The sequence below is a fragment of the Rhinatrema bivittatum genome, chromosome 9 (genome assembly GCF_901001135.1).
Source record: "Rhinatrema bivittatum chromosome 9, aRhiBiv1.1, whole genome shotgun sequence".
In the NCBI taxonomy this organism is placed as follows: Eukaryota; Metazoa; Chordata; class Amphibia; order Gymnophiona; family Rhinatrematidae; genus Rhinatrema; species Rhinatrema bivittatum.
Window position 1 is genome coordinate 152,005,386 of NC_042623.1, and position 15,248 is coordinate 152,020,633.

At 39.1% G+C, this 15,248-nt stretch overlaps 1 protein-coding gene across 1 annotated transcript in view; it reads left to right on the forward strand.

Moving 5' to 3' along the window:
* Positions 1-15,248, forward strand: part of LOC115099125 (guanylate cyclase soluble subunit beta-2-like) — a 34,347-nt gene that overhangs the window by 4,003 nt on the left and 15,096 nt on the right. The window contains exons 5-7 of the mRNA XM_029616483.1: positions 7,806-7,917; positions 10,098-10,201; positions 12,131-12,347. Of these exons, the coding sequence (XP_029472343.1) occupies positions 7,806-7,917; positions 10,098-10,201; positions 12,131-12,347 (433 nt within the window). The remainder of the gene's footprint in view (positions 1-7,805; positions 7,918-10,097; positions 10,202-12,130; positions 12,348-15,248) is intronic.

Genomic DNA, 15,248 nt, shown 5'->3' on the forward strand with positions numbered 1-15,248 from the left:
TGTATTTTTTTACTTTCTTAGTGTACATATACCAAAAATCTCCTTTCTGAATCTGCTTTTCAAATTTTTCAAGCTTATACTCTTTATCTTCTATTTATCTTCTATTTAATTTCTCTTTATCTTCTATTTAATTTCTCTTTATCTTTCTATTTAATCTTCTATTTATACCCCTGGTTACACTGTAAACCGGTACGATAAGACCTTCGTCTTGAGCATCGGTATATTAAAATAATTTAAATAAATAAATAAATAAGGTTCAAATGGCTGCATGTATGTGGTATGTGCCTGGGGCTTTGGGAGTCAGCTCAGCAGTGTCCAGATTTTTATTAAGATTTATAATGGTGGCAGTGATTCACTTCAAACACTTCTACTCTGAAGTGAAATAAAATTCAGTGTGATTTAATGAGAATCCTAAAGATTTTGTTTTTATTGTTAACTCAACTACTTTCAACATTTTTTTTTCTTTTTGCTAGCACTGATGCAGTAAAACCCCAGGGGGTCGATTCATAGCCATTTGGAAATTAGAAAATGTTTTGGCAAACATTTATTAGGCAATAAAAGAGCATACAAATAATTGTATCTTACATTTTGAAAAGGCAATTGAGAGGACCCTCAGAGCAAGAAAAATGTAAATAAGCTTCCTTTAATTGAGACTTTAGGCCTTCTTTGCTCTTCAGCATACATACATATCATTATCAACTTCCTTGCAATATGCAAGGGATTCATTATTTCTTTTTGGATATGCAAAGTCAACCTCCTAACATCAGCAACATCTGGAATTGAATGGAAGAACTGCACAGAGCATGCTCACAGCATGACATCAGCAGCACCTAAGGATAAGAGGCAAACATTATTTGCCCACACTTAATCACCACTCAGTGTCATTTAAATACTCTCTCAGACAGTTACAGGATATTCTTTAGCTCCATAGAAAATAATGGGGAAGAAGACAGCGTGGGCCGTCCAGTGCTCCTACCATGTGACAGGGGCCGGCTAATGGCATGGATACCCTGTCACATGGAAAGGGCAAAGAGCCATCGGCGCCATTTTGATTAGTGGCAGCCGACGGCCTGGGAGCAGGAGATCGCTCCTGGGACCCCCACTGGACCACCAGGTACCTGTAAAAAGTTTTTGGGGGGGTTGGGAGGGTGGGGGAAGCTAAGGGATTAGTTTTAAAGGGTCGGGGTGGGTTTAGGGGTTATTTTTGTGTGCCGTTTTTCCTGCCCTCCCCCAAAATGATAAGAGAACCCCCACGAACAACATCGTGGGGTTTTCCTATCGTTTTGGGGGAGCCCCCGATTTCTGACGATTTTGAAAATATCGACGATATTTTCAATCGTCCGAAGTCCGATTCACATCCTTAGGCTTCGGAGCGGCCTCCAGAGAAAGGTGAGATGCCTCCTGTGGCACAGCTACAGGAGAAATCGTAACAACTTCTACCTTGGGTTTTTGCATCCTAAATGCATTACTCTACATTTTGTAGCATTAAATTGTAGCTGCCAGTCTCTGGACCAGGGTTGTCCAACTCCAGTTGTCGAGGGCCACAAACCGGTCTGGTTTTTAGAATATCTCAATTTTCTCAGTGAAAGGGAGTGGGCAGTGGAGTGCCTCAGGGATCTGTATTGGGACCCTTACTTTTCAATATATTTATAAATGATCTGGAAAGAAATACAACGAGTAAGGTAATCAAATTTGCAGATGATACAAAATTGTTCAGAGTAGTTAAATAACAAGCAGATTGTGATACATTTCAGGAAGACCTTGTGAGACTGGAAAATTGGGCATCGAAATGGCAGATGAAATTTAATGTGGATAAGTGCAAGGTGATGCATATAGGGAAAAATAACCCATGCTATAATTACACAATGGGCCTTATTTTCCAACTGTATCGCACGCGGTAAGGGACGTTTCACACGCAAAATGTCCCTTTTTGCATGCGATACCAAAATGGGGGCGGAGTCGGCCCCGGAAGAGGAGGAGACGGGGCGTCACCGGGGCCAACTCTGCGATGATGGCATGCACAGTGAAAAGGTAAGTGCCTTTTTGCTGCCTATTTCGCTCCCAATAGCTACACCTCCTATGGTGGCGCTATTGGGTGCGAAACCGGCAGCGATCGCACCGCGACAGTGCAATCGCTGCCGGCTAGCGCAGGCCCGCCCCCCGTTTCGGCCCCTCATCTTCTAAAGTATCGCAGGCCTACGATACTTTAGGACCCAAAAAACAGCAGGGTAGGCGATCCAGTGAAACCGTAGGAAAGCGACAAACAGGAGGATGCCACAAGAGCGTCTTTTTCAAACTTTATTGCAGGAGACGTAAAATGAATTGCAAATGCCCGACTCTGGCTGAGTTTTGCCACATGTAGTGGCTGCCTCAGGGGCTGAATGTTTCTAGAAACGTAATCACGCGATGGTCTGGATAATGTCTACAGTATACGTTCATTTATGTAGTTTATAAACCAGCAGCGCGCGTCTCCCTACAATGGAATGTGCACATTATCCAGACCATCGCGTGATTACGTTTCTAGAAACATTCAGCCCCTGAGGCAGCCACTACATGTGGCGAAACTCGGCCAGAGTCGGGCATTTGCAATTCATTTTACGTCTCCTGCAATAAAGTTTGAAAAAGACGCTCTTGTGGCATCCTCCTGTTTGTCGCTTTCCTACGATACTTTAGAAAATGAGGCCCAATGTTAGGTTCCATATTAGATGCTACCACCCAAGAAAGAGATCTAGGCATCATAGTAGATAATACATTGAAATCATCGGTTCAGTGTGCTGCGGCAGTCAAAAAAGCAAACAGAATGTTGGCAATTATTAGAAAGAGAATGGTGAATAAAACGGAAAATGTCATAATGTCTCTGTATCGTTCCATGGTGAGACCGCACCTTGAATACTGCATACAATTCTGGTCGCCACATCTTAAAAAAGATATAGTTGCAATGGAGAAGGTACAGAGAAGGGCAAGCAAAATGATAAGGGGAGTGGAACAGCTCCCCTATGAGGAAAGACTAAAGAGGTTAGGACTTTTCAGCTTGGAGAAGAGACGGCTGAGGGGGGATATGATAGAGGTATTTAAAATCATGAGAGGTCTAGAATGGGTAGATGTGAATTGGTTATTTACTCATTCCAGCGTGGTCCATGACCAGCCACGGGCGGCTGTGTAGGGCGCGCCTTGGTATAGGCTTCTACTGAATCTTCGCCATGTTCTGGCTTTAACTACCATGTATTCGTCTGGAGTCTGCTTCACACTTAAGCGTGGTCTGCGACCAGCCCATGGGCTGTGGGCTGTGTAGGGTGCGCTGCGTCGCAGCCTCAACTCAGTACTTGACTTTGTTCCTGAACCTTGATCCTGAGTCTTTGTGCTCAAGCTTCTCGTCTGAGTCTTCACATCGCAAGCTTCTCATCTGAGTCTTCACGTCCCAAGTCTCTTGTCTGAGTCTTCATGTTCCAGAGCCTTCATCCACCCTTGTCTCCTGTCCGGCCTGCTGCCATTGCCATTCCCAGCAGCAAGTCTGAAAGGGCTTGGAGTAGTCGGAGGACCACTCAGAGACCAACCGTACCTCTTGCCGACCTGCATACCTCAGTGAGACCAGTGGTTGGTCTCACTGAGATATGCAGGCCGGCAAGAGCCTGGGCTGGGCCTCAACCCAGACACGGATCTGTCTCACCAGCCATGGTGTTTCTCCAGAGCTCCTCTCTGGGTTCACCGAGGTCCAAGGGCACACATCTCCTATTCTTGCGCAGCAGCTGCTCATGGCATCTCTTGCTACATCTAGCCAAAGCCCCCGTGCACATAACAGAAACCACATCTTGAACAGTGTGCGTGCAATTCTGGAGAAAATGCAGAGAAGGGCGACCAAAATGTTAAGGGGCATGGAACAGCTCCCTATGAGGAAAGGCTAAAGAAGTTAGGGCTGTTCCGTTTGGAGAAGAGACGACTAAGGGGGGATATAATAGAGGTCTACAAAATCACGAAAGGTCTTGAACAAGTTAATATAAATAAGTTATTTATTCTCTCAGATAATAGAAGGACTAGGGGGCACTCCATGAAGTTAGTAAGTAGCTAATTTAAAACAAATCGAAGAAAATTCTTTTTCACTCAGTGCATAGTTAAGCTCTGGAATTCATTGCCAGAGGATGTGGTTATGACAGTTAGAGTAACAGGGTTTAAAAAAGGTTTGAATAAGTTCATAGAGGAAAAATCCATAAACTGCTATTAATAAGAACATAAGAGCATAAGAAATTGCCATACTGGGTCAGTCCAAGAATCCATCAAGCCCGGCATCCTATTTCCAACAGTGGCCCAACCAGGCTACAAGTAATTAATAAGCAATAGTAGCTTGAGATCTATTTAATGTTTAGGAACTTACCAGATACTTGTGACTGGATTGGCCACTGTTGGAATCAGGATGCTGGACTTGATGAGCCCTTGGTCTGACCCAGTATAGCATATCTTATGTTCTTATGCAATTGTGTGTTAAGTAAATAAATGTTTTCATTTATTAGCTTTAAATGTATTACCTAGTAACTTCATTATGTGTCCACTGGTCTTTGTACTTTTTGAAAACATAAATAACTGATTAACATTTACTTGCTCAAGTCCATTATTATTTTATAGACCTCTACACATTACCCTTCAGCTGTCTCATCTCCAAGCTGAAGAGTCTTTTCTTCATAGGGGAATTGTTCCATCCCCTTTATCATTTTGGTCACCCTTCTCCGTACCTTTTCTAATTCTGCTATATCTTTCGTGAGATGCTGTAACCAGAACTGAACACAGTACTCAAGATGAGGTCACACCATGGAGTGATACAGAGGAATTATGATATTCTCTGTTTTATTCTCTATTCCTTTCCTAATAATCCCTAGGATTCTATTGGCCTCCTTGGCTGCTGCTGCACACTGAGCATAATATTTCAATGTATTTGACAACTATGACACTTAGATTCCTTTTTCTGAGTGTTGACTCCTATTGTGGAACCTTGCATTGTGTAGCCATAATTTGGGTTACTCTTCCTTTAGTGCATCACTTTGCACTTGTCCACATTAAATTTCATTTTCCATTTGCATGCCCAGTCTCCCAGTTTTTCAAGGTCCTCTTGCAATTTGTCACAATCCTCTTGTGATTTAACAACTTTGAATAATTTTGTGTCATTGGCAAGTTTGATAACTTCACTTGTTGTTCCCAATATAGATAGACATTGCTTAATAGGGAAGGGTTAACATAGTTTTAACAAGGGGAAGTCAACCCACCCCTAAGTAACCTATTTTTTTTTTGTTTATGAACTTACCCACTTCTCCGAGCAGGAATAAGTTCCGCGAGCCAGCCGGCTGCGGGCACGCTCTTTCTCAGGACAGGGCTTAATGGCTGCTGTCCCAACTGACCTCCACCCTGCCCCGCCTAGACCATGCCCCAGCCTGCACCTTTTTGCTCTGCTGGCTTTTCTGCATGTACTGGCAGATAAGCATATGGCTAGGCCATTTTGAAAATGCGTTCGGCACGAGCTCAACCTGGCCACGCGCATATATGCCGGTATTTGCGCACGCCAGCATTTGAAAATTTGGTCTTTAGTGTCTACATTTAAGGCCCATGATTTCACTTTTTAATTTTTTTAACACTTTATTTATAATTTTAAATCAAATATAAAATAAAATATATTTGACAAGGAAAAGAAGGCACAAATATGGATTATATAAAGCATTATAAGGAGGTAATTTGAAAAAAAAAAAAGTATCCCAAAATATCATCCAACAAATAACTAGTTATAATTTGACTCTTTGCTGCCAAAAATCACTGAAATTGTTATTGCTCTAATGTGTAATTTTACTAAAATGTGTTTTTACTAAAATTACACATTAGAGCAATAACAATTTCAGTGATTTTTGGCATCAAAGAGTCAAATTATAACTAGTTATTTGTTGGAAACTAATTGTATACTAGTTATTCCCAGATTTTTCTTTTCCCAAAATATAATGCCAATATTAGACCCCAATATATATAGTGAGGAATAGAAAAGCCATGGGAAATGGCCTACTATAAGGTAAATTGCCAACATTAAGGATGCAAGCTTCAAAGCAGATCAATACCCAATCAAGACAATTCCTCATTGACAGAGGTAGGGGAAGTCACAATACCATGTTTGGCATCCAAATATTTTCTTAACTGTATAGGGTCAAAGAAAAAAAAAAATCGCACAGATTCTAAGGTTACTATACATTTAGAAGGAAAACGAATGAGGCAAATTGCCCCTAAAGAAAGAATTTCAGGTTTCATGGCCAGAAACTTCTTTCTATATTCCTGTGTTGTTCTGGATAAGTTTGGAAACTTCCAGATTTTTTGACCTTTGAACAAAGCATCTTTATTATGAAAATAAAGATAAAAAATATTATTTCAATCTTGCATCAAAACAAAGGTCATCAACAAAGTAGCCCAACCAACAACATTTTCCTCTTCAGAATTCTCGAGGAAATCAGTCAAATTGGCAGGGACATCCGTCAAGACATTATCCATAGATCTCTTAGAAACAGGCAGAAAAAAGATCTTCTCAAACGGAGGTAGTGCATTCTGTAGGATAGACAGAACTTCTTTCATATAAGAAACAAAAAGCTCAGCAGGTGTCTTCAAAGGATCTGAGGAAAATTAAGTATTCTCAGATTCAAATATCTGAGAGAATTCTCACTGGTCTCTATTCTAAGCGAGGTAGATGTTAGATCTTTAATTATGTTAACTTGCACATCTTGGATCTTAGAAAAAGATGTCTCTCCTTCAGAAACTTTCTTTTTCGCTGAACTTAAACAAAGTTCTTGAGTTTGAAAATGATTATGCAAGTCTGTTGTTAAACAGACTAAAGATGAAATGGACTTGTTGATGGACATCATAACAGTCCAAAGACTGTCCAAAGTTATTATTGCACTTTTCACCAGAGAACCAGAGTCAAGAAAACCTGAAGAAGGGGCCAGAGGAGGCATTATTGATCCCTTAGACCTTACTTCAGGTAATCCAGCCAGCATGGTTAAGTGAGAAACCATTCCCTCTGCTCCAATGTTTCCAGAGGCTCTGGCATCTCCCTCACCAAACTCTGCCACCAAGACTGTCCTGGCTTGGCAGAATGAGCAGAACCAGGAGACGAGAAAGTACCCTCTGAGAATCCAAAAGCCCTAGGAGAAGCATCCACAAAAGCAATGGTACTTGCTGGCAAACGTGGAGTGGAATGGCGGTCGGGGCTTAGAGAAAATTCCACTGCTGACAGGCTAGCATGTCCAGGTCCAGCCAAGCTGGCTTCAACTGCCAGTACAAAGGTGTGAGTGTGTTCCAGCATCATGGTCTGATGAAGAGAAGCCATTGTTTCCACAGGCTTACCCTTCTTGATGGCTCCTTTTCGTTTCCCCATCAAACAAAAGAGTTTTAGGCAATATGCATGCAATGAGAGAAGGGAAGAAACTGTCAGAGCTGCTCGGAAGCGCGTCTGCTAAGGAGCAGCCCCAGTTTCTAATTCTATTTTACAAAAAATGCAGAAAAACAATTAATTGTGACTTTGAAAATTCACTTTAAGAGCATATTGGTTTGCAATAAACATACTAGAACAATCTGTGTAAATGTTATTTGTAATCAACACAAATCTGCTGACTTTTTAGGGGATCAAATACTTTTTCAGGCCACCGCATGTAGTCAAATACCCTTCTCTGACAGGTGGTCTTAGATGGACATGGTATCATATTTGTATTCATGAATGTCTATTGACTGTGCACACTTTCATATATAGATGACAGTAAATGTAATTTTCAGGCTGGGTTTCTATTTCATAGGACCTGGAAAAAGCTATGAATAAACTCAAAGACAGATCAAGCCGTGTCTCTGTCTGTCCTGCAAAGAAGAATTACTGGGAAACTGTTCGAGGAGTTGTTCAGTTTGGAAAAGGTACACATTCCTTCATATTTAATACAATTGGAACTAAAGAATATGATTTCTGATATAATGAGCTAAGCAATTTCTTCATAAAAACAGCAAAAAAGCTCTTGGTATCTTTCCAACTAAAAACTGAAAAATGTTACACAGCATTTTTATTTCTCATTTCATGCAGTGTGGTTTGAAGTCAACTTTTCCAGCTAATTTCCACAGCAAATACCTGGGCAGATATTCATAAAATACCTCTACCATGAAACAGACAGCAATTATCAGTCTATTTGTGCCAAATACATTTGTACATCTCAAGATGCCTATTTCCTCACTTTTTAGTGTTTTAACCTTTGCATAAGCAAATCAGAAATTCTAACAACTGTAGTAATTACACGGTCTAGTTCTGCAAATTTCTTGTAAAACACAATGGTTTAATCATTTCTGCATTAATGTCTGGTTGTTCTGGCAGGGCTGTCTGTCAGCGGGCTCTGGATTTTCAGGACTGATTCAGTCCTGGTTTTGTCTCACTGCACTCAGAGACTTGTAGTCTTGCTTTTCTTAGGGAATGCAATAGGAAAATCAGAAGGTCAAGTCTCTGTATGCAAAAGGGTGAAAGTAGGGCTGGATCAACCTGTCCTAAAATCTGGAGCCAATTGGCAACCTTGCATTCTGGTCATTTCCCTGGATGGTCCTTACCCCATTAATAAAACAATCCCCTCTTTCTTTGTTTCATTATTTTATTAAACCTTGGAATCTGCTCTTGATGGTCTCTGATTTAATTAGTACTTCTGTAAGATCATTTCCTGCATTCTTTCTATATTGTTCAAACTTTTCAGCCTGTTACCTGGTTTTGATATGGACCAGCACAACATCCTTCCCCATATATAATCAGATTCATAGTGGTGGGAGAGGGTTAGTAAGAAGAGATTTTGCAGACATATTTTCTGAGCAATTAAAATAAACATCAGAACAAAAAAGGAAGATATTTATGTTTTACCTGTCAATTAAATTATTTCTTTGCTTTCTTTGGGCTGCATTAAATGACACTGGTATAGTTGCACAAAAATGTCAGTCACAAAATATGGGGAAACTTTAGTTTTCTGTTCATACAAAGCATAAGAAATATTGAGGAAAAATGCATGAATGAAAAAATAAAATGCCTACAATAACAAGTAAAAGTTCCATGGTTTATGACACTTAAAGAAAATTAGAAGAACATGGACTTCTCCCACTTCATAGCACATTTAAAACTCATATCTTGCTTTTATATAAAACTGAATTTATGATAATAAGTTTTATTGTCATTTATATAGTACTAACAGGTGTACACAGCAGTTTAAGAGGCAGACCTTTCTCCATGGAGCTTGCAATCTGGTCAAGATGGATAAAATACACAGAGGTCAATATTCAAAGGCTTTGTCCACTTGTGGAGTTAGCTCAGATTAAATCTGAGATCTGAGCATTTCCCCCTCATCCCCATGATAATTTTGTGCAGTTAACTCATTGCTGGCACAAAATATTCCTGGCTACAAAGATGTGGTGCTGGTGGTATTCCTGGAGCACAGTTTTGCTTTGTCTGGCTAGTGCTGATATTTAGTGCTACCCAGAAAAAAGATTGGTGAATCTGGACCAGACAAATACATGTTCTAAAGTTACCTGGATAACTTTAAATTTGTATGTTCCACTGAATGTTCCACTGAATACCCTGGAAACTTTCTGCTGATAGACTTGCTGAATATTGACCTCACAGAAAAAAAACCCAAGAAAGAGGTTTTAAGTTATAACAATGAAGCCCTGATTGAGAAGAACTAATCAAGGTGTTAGATTAATAAATACATAAATAAACAAATAGTAGGGTTATAGGTGAGATTAATTGAGAAAAGAGCACCCTTGAATTGCTTCAGAATTGAAACAATATGGTCGCAAGAATGCCATATATGGGCAAAATTCAAATTGGGCTGGGAGTTGTCTTCCTATGGGGAAGAGCCAGTGCTCTTTGAGTCCCTCAGTACTCCCTATGAAGGCTATATAAAGAAAGCTATGAACCTGGAAGATGAAAAAGTCTGCAACATTTCCCTTTTCATGTTATCCTTTGCATCCTTCCAGAGGCGGCGTTGAACATGAAAGCAATGAGAAATTAATGAGAATCACTCTGTCATGTGAGGAGGTCATTACAAAGTACTAACTTTGTCTTTGTACAGGTAAAATTTTAAGAGGGTTCGTACCCGCTTATCCGGAAAGTCTTTGGGTGGACGTAAAAACATTTTGCAATGGACTTCCCTTCCATATTGTTTTTGATGAGGAGGTAAGGCAAAGGAATAGTCACTGTTCTCTACTCCCCAAATACTAGCTCGTGTTGTAATCTTCTTGTGCTGGTTATTTTTTTTATTATTTAATTATTTTTTATTTATATTATTTTGTATACCGATATGCTGTATATCAATCATACCGGTTTACAGCATATAAATAAAATTGAATGAAAACAGTATACAAAGTAGAAATTCAACATTTTCATCAAATAAAGAATAACAAGTAAATAAAACAATCAAATACAATTTTACAGGGTTAATGCCCTTTGTCTTCTTGTGTAAAAAAAAACAAACCCAAGTAAATTGTGCCCTGATTCTGAAACCATCAACATGTTGAGCCCCAAACCAGTTTTTCAGTCAGGAAATGTCACTGGTGCTGTTTTGAAGGTAGGAAATGAAGAAAGGAAAATTGCAAAAGGCAAACACTCCAGCAAGATATTTGTTTGTATAAGTCAAGTTAGAGAGCATTCATTTACAGCATTTGAAATCTGCTACTCTTAATTTTCTTGTGAATCTTTGCATTTGTTTAAAACAGAATGGCTTTTATATTATGCATGCTTATGTTTGTAATGTTTTTATTTACTCTGTAGCTTTTCTGTTGAAATAATGCACATTTCACAATTTGTCCTCTGCTTCTTATGACCTACAATTAGTAGCTCCAATTAAATGAAGTCACCTTGATCACAGAAATTGAAATAACGATATGACAAAACAGGCTCTAAAACTGCGGAAATGGAATAGTCAGGTTCCTTGGAATAGTCAGAAGACTGACATCTTTAAATGCATACATATCAGCATAGAAATGGCACTCTACAAGCAAGGGAGAAAGCTTGATAGTAAATAATTCAAAATCTGGATACTGCAGAGCACTAGAAATATTAATGGTTGCCCAGCACTAAATGAGATGTGAATAAGAAGACAAAGAGCCAACTAAGGAGATATCTTTCTGCCTATACCCTGATGTCAGAAAGCTCCCCAATCTTCAACAATTTTAAATTGTAGAAGAGTCAGTGTAGTGTCTGATGAGGTAAAAAAAAAAAGTCTTTTATTTATTTAGAATTTTTTTTATATACCGACATCCGTTTGCACATCGTATCGGTTTACAAGTAACTTGGAAATATTTAGGCAAGGGCCTTTACATAGAACAAAAACTTGTCATCTATCAAAATGAATACTCATTTCTCCAGGTTTGCAGCATCTCCCCATTATTAAGTTATCTGCCTGTTAGAGAAAGGCTCTGATACATCAAGAGCTTGTCCCATAGACAGAGAATGGGGAAAAAGTTTTAGTGAATTGACCTTTAAATGTTGCATACATCTTGGGGGTATTCCCCTTTGTGGTGGACAGGGACAATTTTCACTTACCACTGACCAAACATTGTATTATGGACCATTTGTCAACATTTTCTGGAAGACAAAATAGAAAGGTTGATCGTATGGACTACGCTGTTTTTCAGCCTGTGCCATATTTAAGCATTAAGGCATGAAAGGGTACACTATGCTTTATTGGTGCATATTAGCACATGCTAAATCCATTTAACCACTTGAGAAATGCCAGTATCCCAGGACAATGACTTTCTTGACTTGCCTTATTCTGGTCATAAAATTGATTTCTTTTAAAAACAAGTTTGCAATTTTTAGATTACATAAGAACGTAAGATTGAACCAATATATTAGATATAAGCACAGAGTTGAACATTTGGCATGAATTTTTCTAAAATTGTTTTTCTTTGTTCCAAGATTATCCTATTATTTCACCCTTATACTCATAAGACTGCAAAACCAGACAGCTGAATCAGCTTTGAAATAGATGATTGCAATGTTGTGTCTCAGGTCTCAGTCTGAAGAAGCTCAGTTAATTTCCCAACAGATTCAGATAAAACATATAGTGTAATTCATTGTTTTTTTTTTTTTTATTATTCTAAGCTCAGGGTGAAACAAGCCGGAGTAAGCATTCAAAAGATTGTACCCGGAGTTCAGATCATGGGCATTCGTCTGGATCAGTACTTCAGCATTGTACATCCAGAAGTGACATTCACTATATCCAGTGTTCGGAAATTTATTAACAGCCAATTTGTTTTCCGAACAAAGAGAGGGATGATGCCGGAGTCTTGGAAACACCGTCCAATGTTGGAACTGAGAGGTACTCATCCCTTTGGAACACACACAGTCACACACAAACACACACACAGATATGTCTAACGTGTGCAAATCAGTGAGTGTCATACATAGGGCCAGATCTCATCAAGGCATGCTGATATGGCATACCAAACTGGATTTTGCTGGGTTAGACCATAAGAAAAAAATCAGCTTCATTTTTTTTTGACACTGATGTGAAATTCTCTGCCAAATGGATTTTACACTTCTTCCACATCAGAGCCCATGCTGAAATCAAATCATTGCACCGTAGCAGCTGCTTTACTTGACTCATTGGGATTGTAGCTGTGCTCGCAGACTGCTAATTTCAGAACTGTTGGCACAGCAGCATTTGTCTGTGTTTTGCATAATATCTGCACAGACCATGACCCAAAAAGCATATCACAAAGATGTATAAGATTCATTGGGTACCATTTTCACAGTGTTAGCATGTCTTGTATTCATGCACCTTATTGATATATAATTTTAATTTGTTTCCTTTTTCTACATAGAATAGTCTTGTTGCTCTACAAACACTGGATGAGTACCCAGTGGAAGAGCCTGAAAAATAGCTATGCAAGATCACTGTGATGGTCCATCATATTTCTTGGCATAATTCTAGTGAAATGTATTTATTTTATTTGATTTTATAAAATCTTCTCTGTATTTTGGGATATTAGAAATGAGACCAATAGGACTGATGGTTTCTCTTTGACAAAAACTATTTGGCATGGAAGAAAAACATTGTGTAATGTAGAAGGTGGGAGTTAATCAAGGAGCACAGAATTGCAATTTGTGTAGTTGCCAAAACCAAGTTAAAGCAGCAGAAGTAATTAGACCTCCTCGGAATCTCAACTTGTGGATTTCTTGACTCTACTGTGGTTTTTAAAAAAATTCTTATGCCTTGTCCTCTTTTCTTTTTTTTGTCTACCAGTAATTTGCTTATATTTTTTAAAGTTAAAATTTTTTACATAAATACTTGTTTTATAGATTTTATTATGCTCAGGCCCAACACGACAGCTTGTGCACAGCATGCATTTGCATGGAGTGGCACACCTGGAGGGACAGTGGCAGCAGGAGAGGCTACGGGACCACCAAAGGAGCTTAACCCACTGGTGGGCAAAAATGAGGAAAGGCTGCAACTGTGTTCTCTCTTAGCTGCATGTATGCGTGCACAACTCCCCCCTCCCCCCCCCCCCCAATCACAGGGAGGCCGGCGGGGCCAAAGTAATGATGAGCTTGCAGGGCCATGGTGGAGCTCATCCCACCACAACCCGAAGTGAAGAGGAGACCGAATGGGAATGCAATGGAGTTCATCCCACAGTGGACTGAAGAAAAGAGGAGGCCATGTCTATGTCTGTGTGAGAGCTTGTATGTGTGAGCGTCTGCGTCAAAGCTTGTTTGCATATGTGTGAGAGCCTGTGTGTCTGTGTGTGCACGTGTGAGAGCCTGTGTGTCACATATAGGCTCTCACGGGCATGCATTCAAACACATAATGTGTCTGTGAGGGAGAGAGAGCCTGTGTATGTGAGAGAAGGAGTGTGTGTGATAGCATAGGCATGAATATGAGAGAGGGAGTGTATGAGAGAATTTGTATGAGAAGATAAAGTTTGTGCAGCCCTACCTCCCCCAATCCATGGAAAGTTTAGGATGCTTGGAAATAAAAAGATCCCAGGTATGGAGAGGAGGAGATTTTTTAAACCTTATGAGCTTTAATTATTGGCTGTAATTTGATGTTTCTGCTGTTTTGAAATATTTTACTGTTTTTTGGAGGGAAATATTGAAACATTTTTTAATTATTGGATTTTTTTTATTCATCCTTTCTTTTTCAAGTATTTTATTAGTGTTTGTGAAAATTTAGATGTTCTATTTGTTAACTGGTTTGAAATATTTATTCTTTTTATGAATATGAGTTTACTATCATGATGATGTTTTATATTTCTTTATTTTATTATTTTATTTTTTTTATGAAGAATGGTAATGTTTCTGTTTTTCCATTGTTGCTCTGCATGTAGAGGCTGGCTTGTTGTGGGTTCCAGTTCAGTTCTTCACAGCATGTTTTTATTTATACTTTCTGGTCTCTTTATTCTGTATTTGGACAGGGTCTCTCTGTATTCTGCAAATGACACCGAGGTGAGGTATTCTGTTACTGAGTAATTTATCTGTAGGGATCTATAGCAGTCTGATTTGTACTGTTTTTCTAATAGGAGGAGTATTGGTGATGAAGGGCCTGGTGTAATATGTGCAGTGTTGCCTTTTCATCGATAAGGTTGTTACTGTTTGAGTGCTGGAAATTAAGGTTGTTTTGGTATGGGAGGTTTACTGTATTGTAATAATAATTCTGTTTATTCATGGCTTTCTGAGGGCCAAGCCTACACCCAACACACATTACAAAGGTCTAATTCCATAGGAGGTCCAAGTGTCTTTTTTGCAGAGTTTTTTGGTTGGAAACATAGCAGTGCATATAAGTATAATATGCACGTTGTAAGTGATATTTTTGCCTCAGAAGACTGTACTTTTGAATGTTCTTTTTCATGTAAAATCTGTTATAAATGTGTAATTTAACTGTGTGTATATGTGTGTGTCTGTAGAGGATGTGCACGTGTGTGTGTGTGTGTGTGCAAGGCTGTAAGGTACCTAATACTCTTCCCTTTTGTGGGGGGTATCAATTTTTAAAAATATAGGCTTAGATTTATCAGAATGCAGTAAATATCACATGTGATAGGAAAAGGGGTGTTTTTTATGGTAATATGCTATTTATTACAATGTGTGTTATCTTAGCATAGGCATTACCACAAAAGTGTTAACTTTCTGGTAATACCTATATAATTGCATTTTCTTACCTGCAAAGTGCCCATATGAGAAAGCGACTGAGAGGGACTATCTCCATAGGCCTTGCAGTAGTTAG